Below are 17,938 nucleotides of genomic sequence, written 5' to 3'. Positions count from 1 at the left end.
GACACGTAAATATGTAGATAGATAAATGAGTGTCACACACATACCAATAGAGATGTTTCGCCGATTAAAAAGAGAACCGCGAATAGGACCGGCGAGTATATCAAGTTATTATGTAAGCTTCCTCCCGATCTATCGTGTTTCTCGGACTTATGTAAATTTAGCGAGATGTTGAATTGAAAATGAGTTTGAATATACGGAAATACAGGAATTTCGAAATTGATATATTTCTACTGTAAAATTCATAAGGGAGAAAGTCAAGAAGAGAATTATTAATTTCTTTATCGATAATTTAAGCGAAATAATCGGCGATAAAATGAGAGATGCGAGTAGTTTTTACGAAACGACTTATAATTTCTTACGCGTTCAGCGGAACATAATTTTTCATCCCGATGTATAAAACGGAACGTATTGATTGACGAGGAAAATGTAACTAGTTGAAAGACGCGCGGATATAAACAGGTGTGGCTTGCGTGCTGTTTCTCAGATATCGATACATCTTGTCGCATTTTATGCAACAAGTCGCTCAAAGTGCATCATTGCGTTGCGTGATTCGGGCGAGAGAAAGCTAGGAAATACTAGTACGCGCGCATTTTTATTTGTAACTTGAATAAAGATTGGCGGCGGCGGCTCATTAACCTTGTCGGATTGGCTTCTCGTGTGTCCGCTGAGAATAAATATACGTTAACAGGACAGCGCAATGCGTTTAATGAATAAATTCTCGAATCCTTCTAGATACATTTAAATATCGATAATTTCAAAGTAGATAATTTTTCTTTCAAATAAAATGTAAAGTGTAATATCTCAGAGGTTTGATTTTATTTAAATCTTACATTCCATTAATTTTAAGTGATTGTAATTCTTCTCTAATGTAAAAAAAAAATCTTTTTTCTACACAGAAAAAAAGGATATTCTTGTTTTGAAAATATATTTAGTTTTAACATGGAAATCTTGAAATGAGATTATATTGCATTAATTAAGGAATCAAGAAAAATATATTCTTATGATTTAAGATTTAATTTTCTTGAATAGAAAAGAAACAATGTTAGATAGAAAGTAACATTTTTAAATCTAAGATTATAATTTTCTTAAAGTAGAATTAAATAATTATATATTCTTGACGTGACAATTATAATATTAAAATAAGACTATAATATTGTTGAAATTTAAAATTATTAAATTCTTCTAAGAAAATTATAAATTATTGTGTATGTACGAAACAATAAATTCGTTAGTTTAAATATATAAGTTTTGATTTGACACTTATTTTTTTCTGTGTATGATAGAGAAAAATATATATTATTAAAAAGTAAAATTTTTAATTTAACTTTTTATTTAAATTTCATGTCACGTTGATGTAAAAATATTTCAAATTAATTCGTTAAAATTGTTTTCTCATTTTTTAATACATTTTTATAGTTGATGTAAAGATGCTTTTTATTTTGATTTATTACCTTCTACTAATAAATCATTTTCATCGCTCATTAAATCGCGAAGATCGCGTGTCCATTATTCTAGTCACGAAAGAAATGCGTAGATGAATAGAAATTTATTCGATATTCTTTTCTCCCATCGAACGGAGAGGAATTTTCTGCACGATTCTCGCAGGAATGCGGATTGTCGTTAACGAAGATACGCTCCTTTTCTCGCCTTACGAGCTACCTTCTCGTCCTTACGCCTCCTCCTTTATGGAGACTTTGCATACCGGGAGAAATCTTACCGATGATCTAGTAACGACGACAACATTACAATTACACACGATACTACTGAGCAGGATGTCGAAGGAGGTGTCGGGAGGATATCCTTGAAGGAATTCAAAGACTCCCTTTATCTCCTTTAAATTAAGAATTTATTTATTAATTTTAATTAAATTTATTTTAAGATAGAGAAAGAAAATGTGTAATTATTATCGGTGATAAATCTAATAATTAAAATTTGGCTTGAAATTTATCTATTCCAAAGAGATATCGATTCTAAAGTTAAAATAAGCTCGACATATTTGTTACTATGAAGATTGAAGTATCAAAAATTACAAAATAGATCGATTTCTGGAAAATGAAATTTTACAATCACACCTCTCTCTTTTTTTCTAAAATACCAAATATCGCGTGAGCAATCAAATGGATAGATAAATCGAGATGCAATAGAATTTGACGGATATACTCTCGGCATTTTAGTCTTTTAACTTCGAGTCAACCTTTAGACAACGAGGATTACGAGGCAGAGGTCGACAAGTTTTACGGGGCGCATAAGAGCGTGATCAAGGTACATAAAATGTCGTGGAATCGCTGGGAATTTCGTAGCGAAATAACAAAGAGAAAAGATGGCGAGACATCTCGATAGTTATGAGCGAGTAATAAAAATATCGCGCAAATAAAATGTCACAAATCCGTCGATGTCGCAAGCGATTGGTCGTCGACGGCAGCAGCAACATTGCTGGCGGGAAAAGAGCGATTCGATTTACGTAACTGGCATTTTGATGGCATGCGAGAGATACACACTCTTCGTAACTGTCACGATTATCGTTGAGAAATTTAATTAAACCGGAATTATTCGATATACATACATACATACACATATATATATATATATATATATATATATATATATCTTTTTTATAACTTTATAAGATGAATCATAAATTACAACACGCCTTCGCTTACATGTCACACGCAAGGAGAATGATCAGCTTTAAATTAATCGCACTGGGTGTGATATTATTCTGTATGTAAGACTTTTAAAATTTGATAAAAGTAGCTTTAATCGTAATAAAGAAAAAGAGAAACTTATATACGATTGATTAAAATTAGAAAATTTTAATTTTCTAGTTTTAATAAAATTGCAATATTTTTCTACAAATTTTAAAATTTTTATTGATTTCTGAAGTTTCGATAGTGACAAAGTGTAAAATTTAGAGCGTAGGATTCTTCGAAAAATAGCTTGATAGCTTAGCTTTAAATAAATAGTAAAAAATGTTGAGGAAATTTGCGAGAATTCTCAAATGATGATTTTCGAAGGGACACGAAAATCGAACTTGGGAGATCGATTCGCGCGACGAGGGAACATCCGGTCTCTATCCAGTAGCCACGCTCGTCGTCTTAATGGAGTTCATAAAGATTAGAGCGAAGTCCGCTGCAGGGCTGGTGAAACCGCTCTCCTGAGAACGAGTTTTCGCCGCTTTAGATACATCCCGTCGTTCGGTCGCGAATATTGCGCACCGATAACGCAAATCTCGAAATATCATTACCAACAATCTCTCGCAGCGAGGCTGATAGACTGGTTTGGGAAGAGATACTTCCGTTTTAAAATACTTTTTTTTTTCATTTATCAGAACTTTTAATCCTTACGATTCCGAAATCTTCGAAATTTTTATATTTTAAATTTTTTTCTTGAAGAAATCCTTTTTAAATTTAAATTTTACTTAAATTAAATTTTTAATAAATTTTACTTGAATTAAATTTTTTTTATTTAAATTTTACTTAAATTTATTTTTATTTTAAAGTCTTTTGATTTATAACTATATTTAAAACTTCTTTTCTTCTATAAATCTTTATCGTTTTTTAATATATATCTTATGATCTATAATTCATATATTGAAACACATAAATAAAACACATAAATATCTCTTTCGAATTAAGAAAGAACGACAGAAACTAACGCTCGCTGCTCGTAAAACAACTCCAGATTGTTACTCGTAAAATAAAAGGGAACAGATTAACGGTCATGACTATACACATCAGATTTGTACGCGATCGCGTCTAATCGGGCGTCCTCCCACGTGTCCTTTATATCTTCCCGCGACGCCCTTCTCGTGAGGATCATATGTTCCTGCGAATTTAATTGTCTCCATAAATATCGGAGTTCCTCTGCCCCACGCAGAGGCGCCTTCTTCAGGCTGAAAATACACAGCAATCCTCTTCTTTCTTCCCTCTTTTTCTTCGCATTCAAAGATTTACGAATTCAAGATTCTTCTCGTCCGCACCCTTTGTGCCAATTAAAATCCTACGATCAAAATATTAATTCTTAAATATTCGAAGAGAAATTTGAAAAGTAAACATTCTAAAACATTTAATAAAATCGTAAAGTTTAAAATTCTATAACGAGCATAATTTTTAAACTACTCACCAATTCTGTGAAAAAAAAATATTGAATACTTAATACTTCTGTGTAGATTGCGAGAATACGATCGATCTTAATTTCGAACAACAGGAAAAAGTATCGTACTTATTATAGGGAACATGATATAGGATGCAATTATGAACGTACAGAAATATATAGTTTTAATAAGGCACTTGTTAACCCCAACATCATAAATATCCTGCGGCGTCGGACGCTCTCATCCTGGCGAAATTCCAATGACTCCGCTTCCTCTCGTAAACGTCCGGTCTTTATGCCGTTCAATCACCTCTCTCCAAGCAATGTCTGGTGCTTGCCAAACTCGTAGCATCCGTCGTCGATCCAGTACATTTCTGCCTCTTTGCGAAGATTTAATTCGAGCCTTGGACGATTCCATTGACTTGCAAAAGCGCAACGTCCGCCGCGATATAAATCTGCGAACGCCCGCAGCATCCGGTCCGCGTTTCCGCCGTTTCCGATCGATGTTTCAACACATGTGATTCGAGTGTTCCGCGACATAAACCACTCCCGTGAATCATGCGAAACGGCTATCCTCGCACAACTGGCAAGCGTGGCGAATTTCTAGTTTGTTACAAGAAGACAGACACGTACGATATGTCACAAATGTCAAAGCTTTACTGTTTCGACGATTATAAAATATTCAAATTTTTTAACTTCAAAATAGTATATGAATAATTTAAATAATTTTAAGTAATTTTAATTCTGCGAAATCTATTTTAAAATTTTGATAATAATTATTTTAATAAAAATATATCTATTATATAAATTTGTATTGTGCCTGTGATAAAAGAAAAGTTTAGAGAAACATGGAAAATTTAAAATTAGAATTTTAAATATGCGAAGCAAATATATTAAACATCCTAAATTTTTCAAATTTATATTTTTGACATTTACGTGGTTTCTTTTAAACTTTATAAATATGATCATATTTCATTTATCATAGATAATGTTAAAGGAGGATCAATGAATATTTCTGTTGCAGAGAAGTATGCGTGGACGAAGGCCAACAATTGTCCTTGGCGCATGGATGTCAGTTCTACGAGGTAAGCGCCGCGGAGAGTCCTGCGGGGGCGGCATTGGCCTTTCAAGCACTCCTGCGGGAGGCGAGATCGGTCCAGCTCTTGCGAGCGTTACCGATTCGCCGGAAACTCGGGGTACACTCGGTCTCGAGGGTCCTCGGGACGATCTTCGGCAAGAACACCACCAAGGACCGTAAGAAGAGGCCGTCGTTGAGTATATGACGCCTTCTATGCGCCCTCCTTCTCGGTGGACGAGACGATCCGGGTAGAAGGACCGACATCGTCGTCCTCAGCAGCAACGTCTACTCCAATCGCTGACGAGGTCCTCGGCAACAACGAAGAATCTCCCTTTGTGCTTTCCTGATTTCTGAAGGAAATCCCACTGAAATCAGAAAATCGTTTTCGATTTTAAAAGCTTCTTTTAATAAGAAAATGATTTTTACGAAGCATTTTGATGACAAAATGCATTCACTAGTAACAAACAAGCTGCCGAAGTCCTCGAGCATTCGGGGTCTAAAACTCCGAGGATGTAAGACTGATTTTCTGATATGAGATCGACGCATAGGATCTAATATTCGAGATGCCTTGGAAGCCTGAAGCATGTGAATTTAATAAAAAAAAATATCTAAGCTTTTCTGCGACATGTGACAGTCGGAAGATCCAAGTTCCGAGAAGATTCGATTTACTGGAGGGCGACATCATTCTTTAAGAAAACTGTATTTCGAGTGTCGAAAGAGGACGTTCGCGTGATGCTCACAAGTGTGATTCCGCTTTTGGTGATGTTTACGGATTCTCCCGAGAGAGAAGCGAATCAACGCGGGATTCAGAAATTATTCGTGCTTGATGTGTGCGTTAAAGGTACTTTTTTAAATAATGCTATATAGCGTTTTACAGTGATTACAAGTGACTGGCAAGTTGTTCCTGAACGGCGTAATTCTTAAGATGATTTACTGAAAAAATGATTTTTCGGTTGCAAATTTTGGTCTCAAAACCGTGAGTGCAAATTTTGTAATTTGGGATAATACTTGCACATCATTTGGCATCTAAGTTATTACGTTATTAACTCTAAACAGTATAAAACAGAACCTGCACGTATTTATTTCTTTTTATTACATTTATAAATCTAACTTTAAAAAATGTTTACACATTATTTGGATTAACATTTTTTGTTAAATGTCATATTTCTGCAATCAATTATTTATTAATCACAATTTGAAAATTAATTTTTGGTTTCTTCCTTTTTATTTTAAACGTACACGAGTAAAATATTTTATACTGTTTAGAGTTTTTTTTTTTGATGCTCCGAGAAAAGAAACCCCATGAGTCTTTCAAATTTCGATATTTCCACTAAGTGGAAGAAATCACGATTCGATTCGATTTCTGCCTACCGCCTTAATCATTTCTCAAAGATATTCGCAAGCGGCTCGCGAAGAGCGATTTTAATATCTTTATCGCCAGGCGTGATTGATTCGATGACTTTTAATGTTCCTAAAGAAAGTAGCCTAAGTGTAAATAGCGCGCATGATAGCTTATCATTACTCTGTGAAAAGTATCGCAGACTTCAGTAATTAAGATTTGCATATGAGAAGAGAAATAATGAGTACGAATGTTAGAGTGTTGAGCCCATTAAAAGTCACTTGTTATTTAATTTATTAGCAATCAAGGATAAAAATCACGATGAAAAAATATATACTAGGCCATACATGTATATTAAAATTACAATATTATATATATAATGTTGCAATTTTAATAATCAGCAATATATTTGACAAAATCACACAAAATTGAAAATTTTTTCCAATTTCTTGTTTTATCACATCACAATCTATATTTTATTTTTTGATATAAAAAATAATGGCTTTAATGGGTTAAATATATTGATCGATCATTTGAATGACTGCCATGTTCATCACTGACAGATCGATTATCGCGGGTCTTGTCAACTCTATATCGTAGAAAATGTTGGTCGTTCGCCTTTTTTGCTAAGCCTTGCAATCGCGTATGCGCGATGTTTTATAAATCTTTTTTTTTTTTCTACGACAAGCATAGAGACTTACGATCGACTTTTAAAACTCACGTAATTCATAAACGCTTTCAGTGCCTTTCGACTCATTATACGGTGTTTCTTTCCAACAGCTGACACGCTTAACGATGTGAGTGTTTAGAAAATTCTATTTTATATTTAAAAGAATGGATAGTTAATGAGCGATGAATCGTGCGATCCTCTTTTAAAGCGTCAGCTTTCAGTGGAAAAAAAACCGTAAAATGAGACTTCAGAGTTGACTTCCTCAAAAAAAGGAAAGACTCAGCGGAGTGCGTATCTACCTTTTTCACGATACATTCCACTTGAAATTAGCATCTAATCTATGTGTGAATGCGTAATTCGATTCCAGGCAGATGTCGATCGCTGTATTCGAAGTGCTAGTCACTTGTTATCGAGAGAAGATAATAATAAAGGAGCGTCTTTTGTTAAACTTTGTCATAAGTCACCTCGTCACAAGTCACCTCGTCACAAACCACCTCGTCACAAACCACCTCGTCACAAGCCATCTCGTCACAAATCACCTCGTCACAACTTATCTCATCACAAGTCTCCTCGTCGAATCCTACTGTTCCACAATCTCCTTCCCGTCTTCGTGAATCATCGATGGTCATCGAGGGTAAGTTATCATTTTTTTAAATATAATTATTTTGATAAATAATTCTACTTTTATTAATTCAACAATTCTACATTAATTAATTCTACATTTTTGCCATATAAATTAAAATAATTCTGCGATTTATATATTTTTTTTTGTATATATAATATTTGCAATTTAAATGCTGATTAGATCTGAAAATAGCTCGTATAAATACTATTGTTTTATACTCGTCAATTTTTTATACCGCGAGTTCTCGGGAGGGGAGGGAGGTGTTGATTTGGTGAAAAATCGGCCGGATAATCTTGCGAATCGCGAGAGCGAATTTAGCGAGGGCTTCGTTAAATGAATTTGCCGCTGACCGAATAACTAGCGATTCGGGCCAAGGTTTCGTGTTCGTCCGTCTCTCTCGGGCCGCGATACAGAAATAAAATACGGCTCCCCCAGGTCCGCGATGTATGCATTCCCTTGCGATGACGGCACGATCGCTCGCACCTCCACGGAAAAATGCAAAAAGAAAGGGATCCAACGGGAACGAAGGGTCGAATATCTCGCAAGATGTGCGAGTCTTAAATTTTCGACGATAGAAATTTCAGCAAGATTTTAACATCAGATTACCATAAGAATAATGCTAACATACATATATAATAAAACATATTAATCGCGCGTATTTTGAGGATTTAATTCTTTAACATATTTTACGAATAACTTAAGGTGTTTTGAAATTTAATTTAAAATTTTAATTTAATTTTCATTTTCATTTAAAAATAATTTGAATTTTAGGAACAATATTTTATGTCTATAAACGTTCTTTAATAGATTAGAAAAAATTAAAGAAGAGAGCAGTGTACTAGGGCAAATTTTTATATCTTGTATATATCTTTGTATCAAAAAGATACAAAAATATATGCAATATATTGCCGAATTTTAGAAAATTTTCATTTCTCAATTCATGAAATAATTTCATATCTGAATTATTCAGAATCCACATCAATCTTTATCAATCACCTATATATAATAGACGAAGAAGTCGCGCGAAACTTTTTCTCGTACCTTGACGTGACATTACGAGGTGATAGCAAGTACAAGATCGAAAATCTGATCGGGTTTAAGATTTCCGAGCGTTCGTCGCGAGTCATTTAAGTCTCTAAGCGCTAGAGAATTCCCCGTAGGCTCTCATATTACCTCCTTGCGTCCTTTACACCCGATCCTTACCCCCGGACAATCCCGCCGTTCCTCTCGTCGACGTTCTTCTCCGGCGTCTTCCCCGAAGACAAACGATCCGGCTGTACAGGTAAAACGATGCCCCGATGTCGTCAATTTATCGCCACGACGACGTTGCGACGCGTGGGGGACTGTGTCGCTCGAGAACTATATTGGTTCGACCCCGAGTCCGGATAATTCCAATTTGCGTATTTCATCTAAGAAATCGAAACCTCCTAAGCTCGAGATTCCCTCCTCGCATAATCGGAATGATCTCCGTTGCTCTCGAGAAATTAGAATTTTTTATTACGGAGTAAACATATTCCCATTTATTATATAATGTAATATATTATCATTTATCTTTCTCTCTTTTTTTGAATATAAACAATTTTTGTTATGTATTCTTTATAGGGAATTTAAAAAAAAAGAAAATTTTCACAATTCGAAACTATTTAAAATCATAATCTTGCTTTTAATTTAATTAATTCAATTCATTTTGCAATTTTTTTTCCAAAATGAATTGCGCACTAAAGTTTTTTATATTAAAAAATAAAAATTATATATATATATATTTTTTTTTCTTTTAAAATTCTATTCGAAACTTTCGTTCTTTCATAATTCGGTTTGTAAAAGTTTTCAATATTCAAATGAGATCATCGACATCTCACGCGTCGCGAATATCAATTTCCAAGTAATATCTCCGCAATAGAATGTAAATATTAATTAGTAAGATATAAAGCGCATTAAGGAAGCATCAAATTAATTTCCGATTAAAATGTCACGCGCGCGCGGACACACATGTAGTAACCGAGACCCGAAGCGCGGGTGGCGTTACTCGCTAACGAGCGCAATTTAATCCGGCGCGACTCGCGATATCACCGATAACGATATCCCGGGCTTATCTCGGAGAGAACTGCCGGCTCTCCGGCAAGCCGCATGCTCGGTTCGCGCGCGAAAAAATGGCGGGTCGTGAGCGAGCGCGACTTTTCATTGCCTTAATCAAGCCCGGCTCGCTCGCTTTCGTTTTGGCCTCCCGCTTAATTAATGGCGCCATTGGCGACAATTAGAAATTCAGATTCATCCGAGCATGCGCTCCGCGAGGCCGACAATGACCACCTGCCGATCCCGCAGACCGACTTTCGACAGGGTACGATAACGGAGGAGAGTACGATCGAGGAACGCAGGTGAGAAAGGGGGCCAGGCGGGGGCGACGCGAAAGAGAAACAGGAGAGACAGCAGCCCGGCTCACGGCTATCGGCAAAAGGCGAAAGCGACGATTTCCATCGGTGTTATCCGACTCGCGACTCGGTGAAAACGATGCTTAGGCTCCCTGGCTCGCGCCTGGCGATGCGAGGACCCTCGGTCGTGTCGTTGAGAATAAATCCGTTCCATGGATGTCGCGCGTACATCCGGCTCTTGTTTCGCTCAGACTGGCGATACCGGGGAATCTCGGGGAGATAAGTTGCTTTCGCCGAAAGATACCGAGATTCAGGTGTATCGTCGCTCTTGAGAGCACGTTTCTATCTGCCGCGGAATTAATATGGAATCGGAGACTTACATCAGATTACACGCTTCAATTGTATCTATCCACTTCCATCTAGCTCGAGGAATTGTGAAAATGTGTATGTAACGCGAGAATCGGGTGACCACGCATCTGTCGCGATAAATGTCGTCCTTACGTAAGTCTTCAGCGTAATCCTTTACGTAAGTTTATCTCTATAAAAGTTATATCTCCTAGACTTGGCACGAGATTAAATTTCGACAAAGATCTTTCGCGTCCAATTATAAAATTAATTATAAAAACGCAATTACAAAGTTAAATTATAAAATTAATTATAAAACAGCAATTATAAAATTAAATAAATAAATAAATAAAAAATTTAGTAAAATAACGAAAAGTACATGAATTTTTGTCAAATAACGAAAACCAAAAAATTCAATAAAAGGCTTAAAGGACTAGCGCAATGGTGAAAAGATGCGAAAAAAACGGTTATATTAATGTAATAAATCTAATAAAACGTTTATTTGATTTAAGTGACAGTTAATATAACCGTTTTTTTCGCATCTTTTCACCATTGCGCTGGTCCTTTAAGCCTTTTATTGAATTTTTTTTTATTTTATCCTATGGACCTTTATTTAATCATATTTATTAAATAACGAAAAGTACGTGAATTTTTTAATCGAAATTTTTCTCGTGCATTTCATGAATTTCGAAGTAGCTTTCAGACTCCAATACTAGAAGAGATTCCGCGATAAGAACTTCGATTACCAGATGCCCCGCATTGTGGCGTACGAGATGCAGGAAACGGTATTCCTTGTGACCGGCGCATAAATATGTGTGTGTGTGTATGTGTATGTGTGTGTGTGCATTTCATACACGTTACGCGTCAGCATACGTTGTACGCGCCGGCTACACTCGCTCGCGTCGTGACTGCCAAGGTCGTAAGGTCGACTCGCGTTGCACCTTGCACCTCCGTCTTGGGACGAAGGCGAGGAGGAACCAGCCTGCGAAGTGTCTGGCCTCGGGCGAGAGTTTGAAATTTAATATCGCGCGCATAGCTCACCGTTCTCCCCCGGGCCTCCTTGATCGGGGCCGGCCTAGGCTGCACGGTCCTTCGTAGATTATCCCTCAAAAGAGATTACCGAGAGATTACCGCGAGAAGGGCAAGCGCGAGAGGCCACGAGGTTTGCGCTCTCTCGGGATCCATCTCGAAGGGTTAATCTTCGCGCCGGGAGATACGCTCGTTGCATGCATGGGATATGGCGTGTCTCATCGAGCTTTATAACGTCTTAAACGTGCGCGATAACGATGTATTAAAGAACGATTATGAACATCGGAGAAACTCTGACAGAACTTGTCCTTGTAATTTTCCTTATAATCGTCGCCAAAATCTATGACTTTTGCTTATGATTATCGGGTGTTTTATTATTATTATCCACATTTTATCAGGAGTATAAAACAAAAGAATTCAGCAAAAGATTTCCACGTCTATCTATTCCTCGCTATTGATCTTTGTTCATTAAACGATTTATCAGACAGATCTTGTCCAGGATAGTCATGGTCTTCCTCGATGTCTAGTACCCTGTGGATTCCAAAGTCGAGTGTTTTAGACAGTTTCCAAAATCTCAACTTTCTAAAATATTTTGCATTGCTTTTATTATAATCCCTACATCCACCTTATTATCCCGCTATTTTTCTCGTCATTAATATTCGCTAAAAAAAAGTGCTAAAGTGTTATCGACAAGCATAATCCGATGCATATATATAAGTAGAATCTTTATTATTTAAATTGATTTTCTCCTTAGCAAACATCGCTTTGCGAGATGCACGACAACGATGTGATATTCTCGCGAAACGTCCGACTAATCCGAGATAAGAGAGCGAGCAGAGTGCTAATAAAACGGTAGCAGCGCGAGAGATAAACGTTGCGTTAAATCAACGAACGGAAACGAAGAGAGTACGAATATTTCTAATTAATGGGCGACGTTACCACATGGCGTCGAAGAGGCAGGCGAATCGCGATAAACGCGCGACAGGTATTCCCGGCCATATGTCGCAATAAACGCGCGTCGCTTAATCCCGCCGCTTTGGAATTTCTCGTCGCGATGCGATACCGCGCGATAAATAATTAACGTCACGTCATGTTAGCGTCACGTACTCTCTTAAATGGAATCAGTGTATTATCACTGAAAAGCAGTGAACAGTCACTGACGATCTCAGTTATAAGTATAACATTGCAGATCAGAGAAATTTTACTGACAGAATTAATTAGTATTGCAATCGATAATATTTTATAAATACGTTTTATGTATGTATCATAATTTTATACATGAGATAAATTTTTTTCAATATTTTATTTTAGAGAAATATATAAATTTAATCAAGAATTTCGTTCATTTCTTGCAAGTTTATATTTGAAGTTTCATATTTTAAAAATAAAAAGTAATATATTTATATATGAATTTGAATTCTAGTTATATGTGTTTTATTTCAAATATATATGTATGAGTGCTTCTTTCAAAAAGTAATTTAAAATAGAAAAATTTTAAAAATTATATTTTGCAAAGTATAATTATTATTGATTTTTCAATGCAAATTTTTCTGTTATAATCAGTGGGACATGAGATGGAGGAACAAACTAAAATTTTTGCTGAAATTTTCATTGATTTAATTTAAGAAGAAGTACTACTATACATTTTCATCCTTTAGTCTTCTTCGACGGATTCATATATATAATATATAATTGAAAAAAATTATATATTATTAAATTTATTAAATTTATTAATTTCCAAGGAATAGAAATAAAATTAAGTAAGAAAGCGAACGAAAGAGAATTGAAATGAAAAGCCCAATTATACTCATAGAACCTTACGAATCTACGATTTAAGGATCCAATGTTGCAAGGATACACAGTTGCGTGAAAGATGTAAGAATTCAACACAACAATCTGGACATCTTGGGAATGTAATAACGTGGAGATAATAATGTAGAGATGTAACGGTCCGATGATCTCTCGAGGCATCTAGTTTCTCCCGAGAATTTAAATCCCCGCAGCTGCCATTTCGAAATTCTAAGCGTCGGATCAACGCTCGCTTGTAGGAAGCTGCGTCCGCGTTCCGCGTAGATCATCATATTACACCCGGTAATTGGCCGGTTTGTTTGTTTACGGCACGGAGATTACGTTAACATCCTCGATGCTTCCCGCCGTTGTATGCTTTCACCTAAACTCCACCTCAGCCCCGCCGCTTATCCGCAAACTCGCTCGCTAAAGTTCAGGGCGACTCGCGTCGTTCGATCGCGCACGTCGGCGGCGGTGACTTTATCAGATACCTGCCGAGAGAGAACGATCCGAAAGATCAAACGGCGGGTCTGATTGTCGGGTAATTGGCCGCACCATTGTTCATGGCTGAGGGAGTACGCTAAGGTTCCTCATCGAAGATGATTGGCGTGCTTTCACCTAACTCCGCACCAACTGCTCATTGTCTTAAACGTTCGCTTGCATACGCAGCCTTCCTGCCGATCGATCTACATTTGTACGGGAACGAGGCGGTCTGCGAGTATCTCGAGGGAATATTAGCAGTCAAGAGCGAAAGCCAAAAGATATAATAATATCGAAACGTAATTGCCGAGAGATATAATCATGACTATATAATCGCGTCTCTGGGTATAATAATTTAAGGATTAGAGAGAAACTTGAAGCACACTGTAACAATTTAACGGGAAAAGAAATATCCTGCTAGTTCTCACGTCAATAATGTTTCTTGTAAAACAAAATCGACTTGAATACGTCGTTACATTAAGATCGAGACGATAGTAGAGGGCATATAGACATTTTCTTATTCGATACTCGCACCTCTGGACGAGTCCGGAGCCTCGGATCGACTTATCCGAGTAAAATCCAGCGCGCGAAGAAGAGGCTTTTTAATGCGGAGCTTGTTCTCGGAAAATTCGCGATTATCGCGATCGTGCTTCTGAGCCAGTGATAATTAAGGTGATTATCTTACCACCGCGGTACTTTCTACGACGAACAATGGGAGCTGATAAATAGCAACCACCATCGAATGCCGGGCACCGTTTTAAACGAGCATTGAAATTACGGTTCTTCAGATAACCAGCGATGATCTCTGCGAGGCCTCCTCAGGTTTATCGTGTAAAATACTATACTCTCGTCCAAATTAATTACTACCGCTAAATTAAGCACGTGATTCATTTCGGCAGTGCGTTATCTGATATATTAAGAGAGAATAATGATCCTTTTTATTAAAGATATAATTTCTTTGTATATTTTTTCTTCGACAGAAAATTTAAATTAAACATTGAAAAAATTCGTTAAAAAATAATACGGCTTGAATAATTTAATGTATTATAATAATATATTATTTTTAATATATTATAATAATTTAAAATATTTTAGCATTTACTTAATTGTAGATTTTTTTTTGAGAAATTTCGAGAGAGGCAACTTTTGTTTAATGAATTTAAATCGACGGAATCCTTGAAACTGTTTCTCGCATATTTGAATGCACGGAGCCGTATCTTTTTCTCGATATTAGTCGTAAAGTAATTACACGGCAAAACGAGAACTTGGAAATACCCAATGGCGCCAGCTTTTTCAACGTATCAATTATCGCGATATAATTACAATGAAGGCCGCTTGCGAGGGGGCAAGCAGCCAACGAACGCTGACGTAACGGTTTGATCGCTCGGGAAACCTAAGCGTTCAACCTAATTCTCCGATTTGCGTCGAGGTGGAAACGGCGAATGTATAATGCCGTGTGAGATATGCATTTTTACATGAAAAATATACCTACGTTACATTAAACGGGCGCTGTGATATTGACAAACGTTTGCGTCGAAAGTGGGAATTTCTCGGAATACTCCGGCGCCCGGGGCACCGTGTAACTTGGCGGAATTAATAATCGCGGCGAAATGCAAATCGCCTTCTCGCGCTTGCGAGCGATCATCGTCGTAATTAGACGCGCGTTTATGGCCGACCACGTATTTATTACGAGCGATATAAATCGGAATCATTAAAGAGATCGGCGGTTTTTCCGCGTATGATTTTGCCACGATATTATATTTTATGTTAAACGCCGTTTTTCCAACTGTCCGTTCGTGCTCCGATTCGGAATTGGGACAAGATTAAGTGGCGAGTATAAACGAGGCAGTCTAATTTTAAATGAAGCCGTCGTAAAAGTCTAAGCGTATGCGAGGTCAGTAATAGATTTGATGCGAGCGTCTAATAATTAACAAATATTTACTAATTAAAAATGTACAATTTTAAAAAAATATTTAATAATATTTAATGAATGTAATCCAGCTTGAAATTTGCTTTCGATTTTTGCGGAATACATAACATTGTTCAAATATTTAAAATATTTCTTAATACGCGTATTCTTATAAACCGATAAAGAAATTTGTGTAATCAGATGATACGTTTTTCGATAGATATTTTCTTTTCTTTTTCTCACGTTTCATTTTTTTTACACTTTATTTGTATGAATCTTGGATCGAAATGTCAAAACCGATTAATTGCAGCGTCGCAAAGATACTCGAGTGGTGATAATCCAGAAACATGATTCGCTTATTGCGATAACTCGCGGGATTAAGGCCATTAATTGGAACGTTAGCGAAAAAGTCGTTCGTTTAATTCTACCTTTCGCGCGACCTGCTTTTCTATAACGCTACAGATTTCTTATTTACGCGCATATTTACGACAAATCCGATTCGCTGTAACCAAGTATCGATGAATTGTAATGTCGACATTTTTACACGGCATTATCTTCTTACCTAAAAGGAGAAATCGGACAAGAGTCACGAATATAAATTTTACCGGATATACTTTTTCTCGTGATTCATATTTTATTACGCTAATATTACATATTTTATTCCTTATTCTCTCGTATTTTCTTTTTTTAATCGCGTCTCTCGTGGATATAGAATTGAAGTTGATTTATTAGTGAAAAAAGATCGGTGGGTGTTTTTAAATACGACCGGACATGTCGCCCACGTGTAAACCAGAAATGAACTTGTATGGTGCGTCGCGTGCACGTCTAGGAAGAGCGATGTTGAAATGATGAAGAAACATGACGGTACCGTTTCTATTGTAGCCGACGTGTTATTGCTTTTATTATAGTCTCCGACGAACGGTATAATAACGACGGGAGTCTCGGGGATGCGTCTCAAGTACGGTACAAGCGATATAGGCGCACTCAATCATACGGTTTTGAGGCTCGGATCGAGCGAAGAGCTTCCTCTTTCGATCTGGTGCCAGGTCGTGAGATGTCTAAGAATGCGAACGGTCCAAGTTCTTCTCAAGATATTCCTCCTCCTCTCGACCCGATTGATAAATGCTTGGTTACGCAACAGGTGTACTGTTGAATACACCGGAAACATTTTCGTTTCGAAAGATTAATCGCGCTGATTGTGTCGTGATGTATCTTGAAAACGTATCTCCTACGTTAGGATCTTTACAATGTAATAGTAACGAGTATTTTTTTATCATATTGTTTCGAAAATGGCAAAAATCTCGTACCGATAGAAATCTTATTTGAAATAATGCATATTACACTGAGAAAAAAATCTGATTGCATTAGAATTCTGGTAGATTCAACCAGTATGTCTGTTGGAAAATAGAACCAGAATTCTTGTAGGAATTACCAGATGAATCTGATTAATTTCTTCCTGTGAAATTTACCAAATTTTCTGGTTAATAATACTAAACTCGCCAGCATCAAGTCCTCTAAAATTTTTTCTAATCTCAAAAGTCTGTTTAATATTCTAAATTCCAACAAGATTATTGGATAAATTCAATCCAGATTATTGAATAAATTATTTTAAATTCAGTTTGTTAGAAATTAAATTGATAAACAGTGATGCAAGAAGAGGATGCAGTTCAAACACACACAATCAGAGAGCTAGCATCCTCTTTCTGGCACTACTGCTCGTAAGAGAAAAAAATATACTTTGGATTTAACGTTAATAATAGTTTTTTATATACATTTTATGGCAAATATTGAATACGAGTTAAGTTAAGATTTTTTGCTTTGCCTAAACAAAGAAATTAATGTAACAAGAAATTTTATAGATCCAACCAGAAAATACCAATCAAATCCTTATAGTAAAATCTATTAAACGTTCTAGTTATAAAAAATCGAGTCTCATCATGATAACTAGAAATTCTTGTTTAATTTAATCAAATGCTTTCAATCATATACGTCTTGTTGGTACAATCAAACGATTTTTCTCAGTGTACAATTTGAAATTCTTTCAATTTCTATAAATTTTAATTTTGCATATTTTATCATAATAGAAGAAAAATTATGCATGTTTGAATTCTATCTTCAATATTAATTTTTGCACATTTTATCATAATAGAAGTACAATTATATATGTTTTAAGAAAGAGATTTATTTTTTAAAAACGTGAAATAAAGTTAAGAA

General features: G+C 36.1%; 1 protein-coding gene across 2 annotated transcripts in view; it reads left to right on the top strand.

The window, feature by feature from the left end:
• The window catches only part of LOC105249583 (ras-related and estrogen-regulated growth inhibitor), a 45,506-nt gene extending 39,225 nt beyond the window's left edge, over nt 1-6,281 (top strand). For both annotated transcript variants that reach the window (XM_011255149.3, XM_020027039.2), the window contains one exon: nt 5,117-6,281. In XM_011255149.3, the coding sequence (XP_011253451.1) occupies nt 5,117-5,375 (259 nt within the window). In that variant the 3' untranslated portion in view covers nt 5,376-6,281. The remainder of the gene's footprint in view (nt 1-5,116) is intronic.
• The last annotated feature ends 11,657 nt before the right edge of the window (nt 6,282-17,938 follow it).

This window comes from Camponotus floridanus, unplaced genomic scaffold (assembly GCF_003227725.1).
Source record: "Camponotus floridanus strain SB8 unplaced genomic scaffold, Cflo_v7.5 scaffold8, whole genome shotgun sequence".
Lineage (NCBI taxonomy): Eukaryota > Metazoa > Arthropoda > Insecta > Hymenoptera > Formicidae > Camponotus > Camponotus floridanus.
Note: the sequence above shows the minus strand (reverse complement) of the source record. Positions and strands in the feature narration are given on the sequence as shown.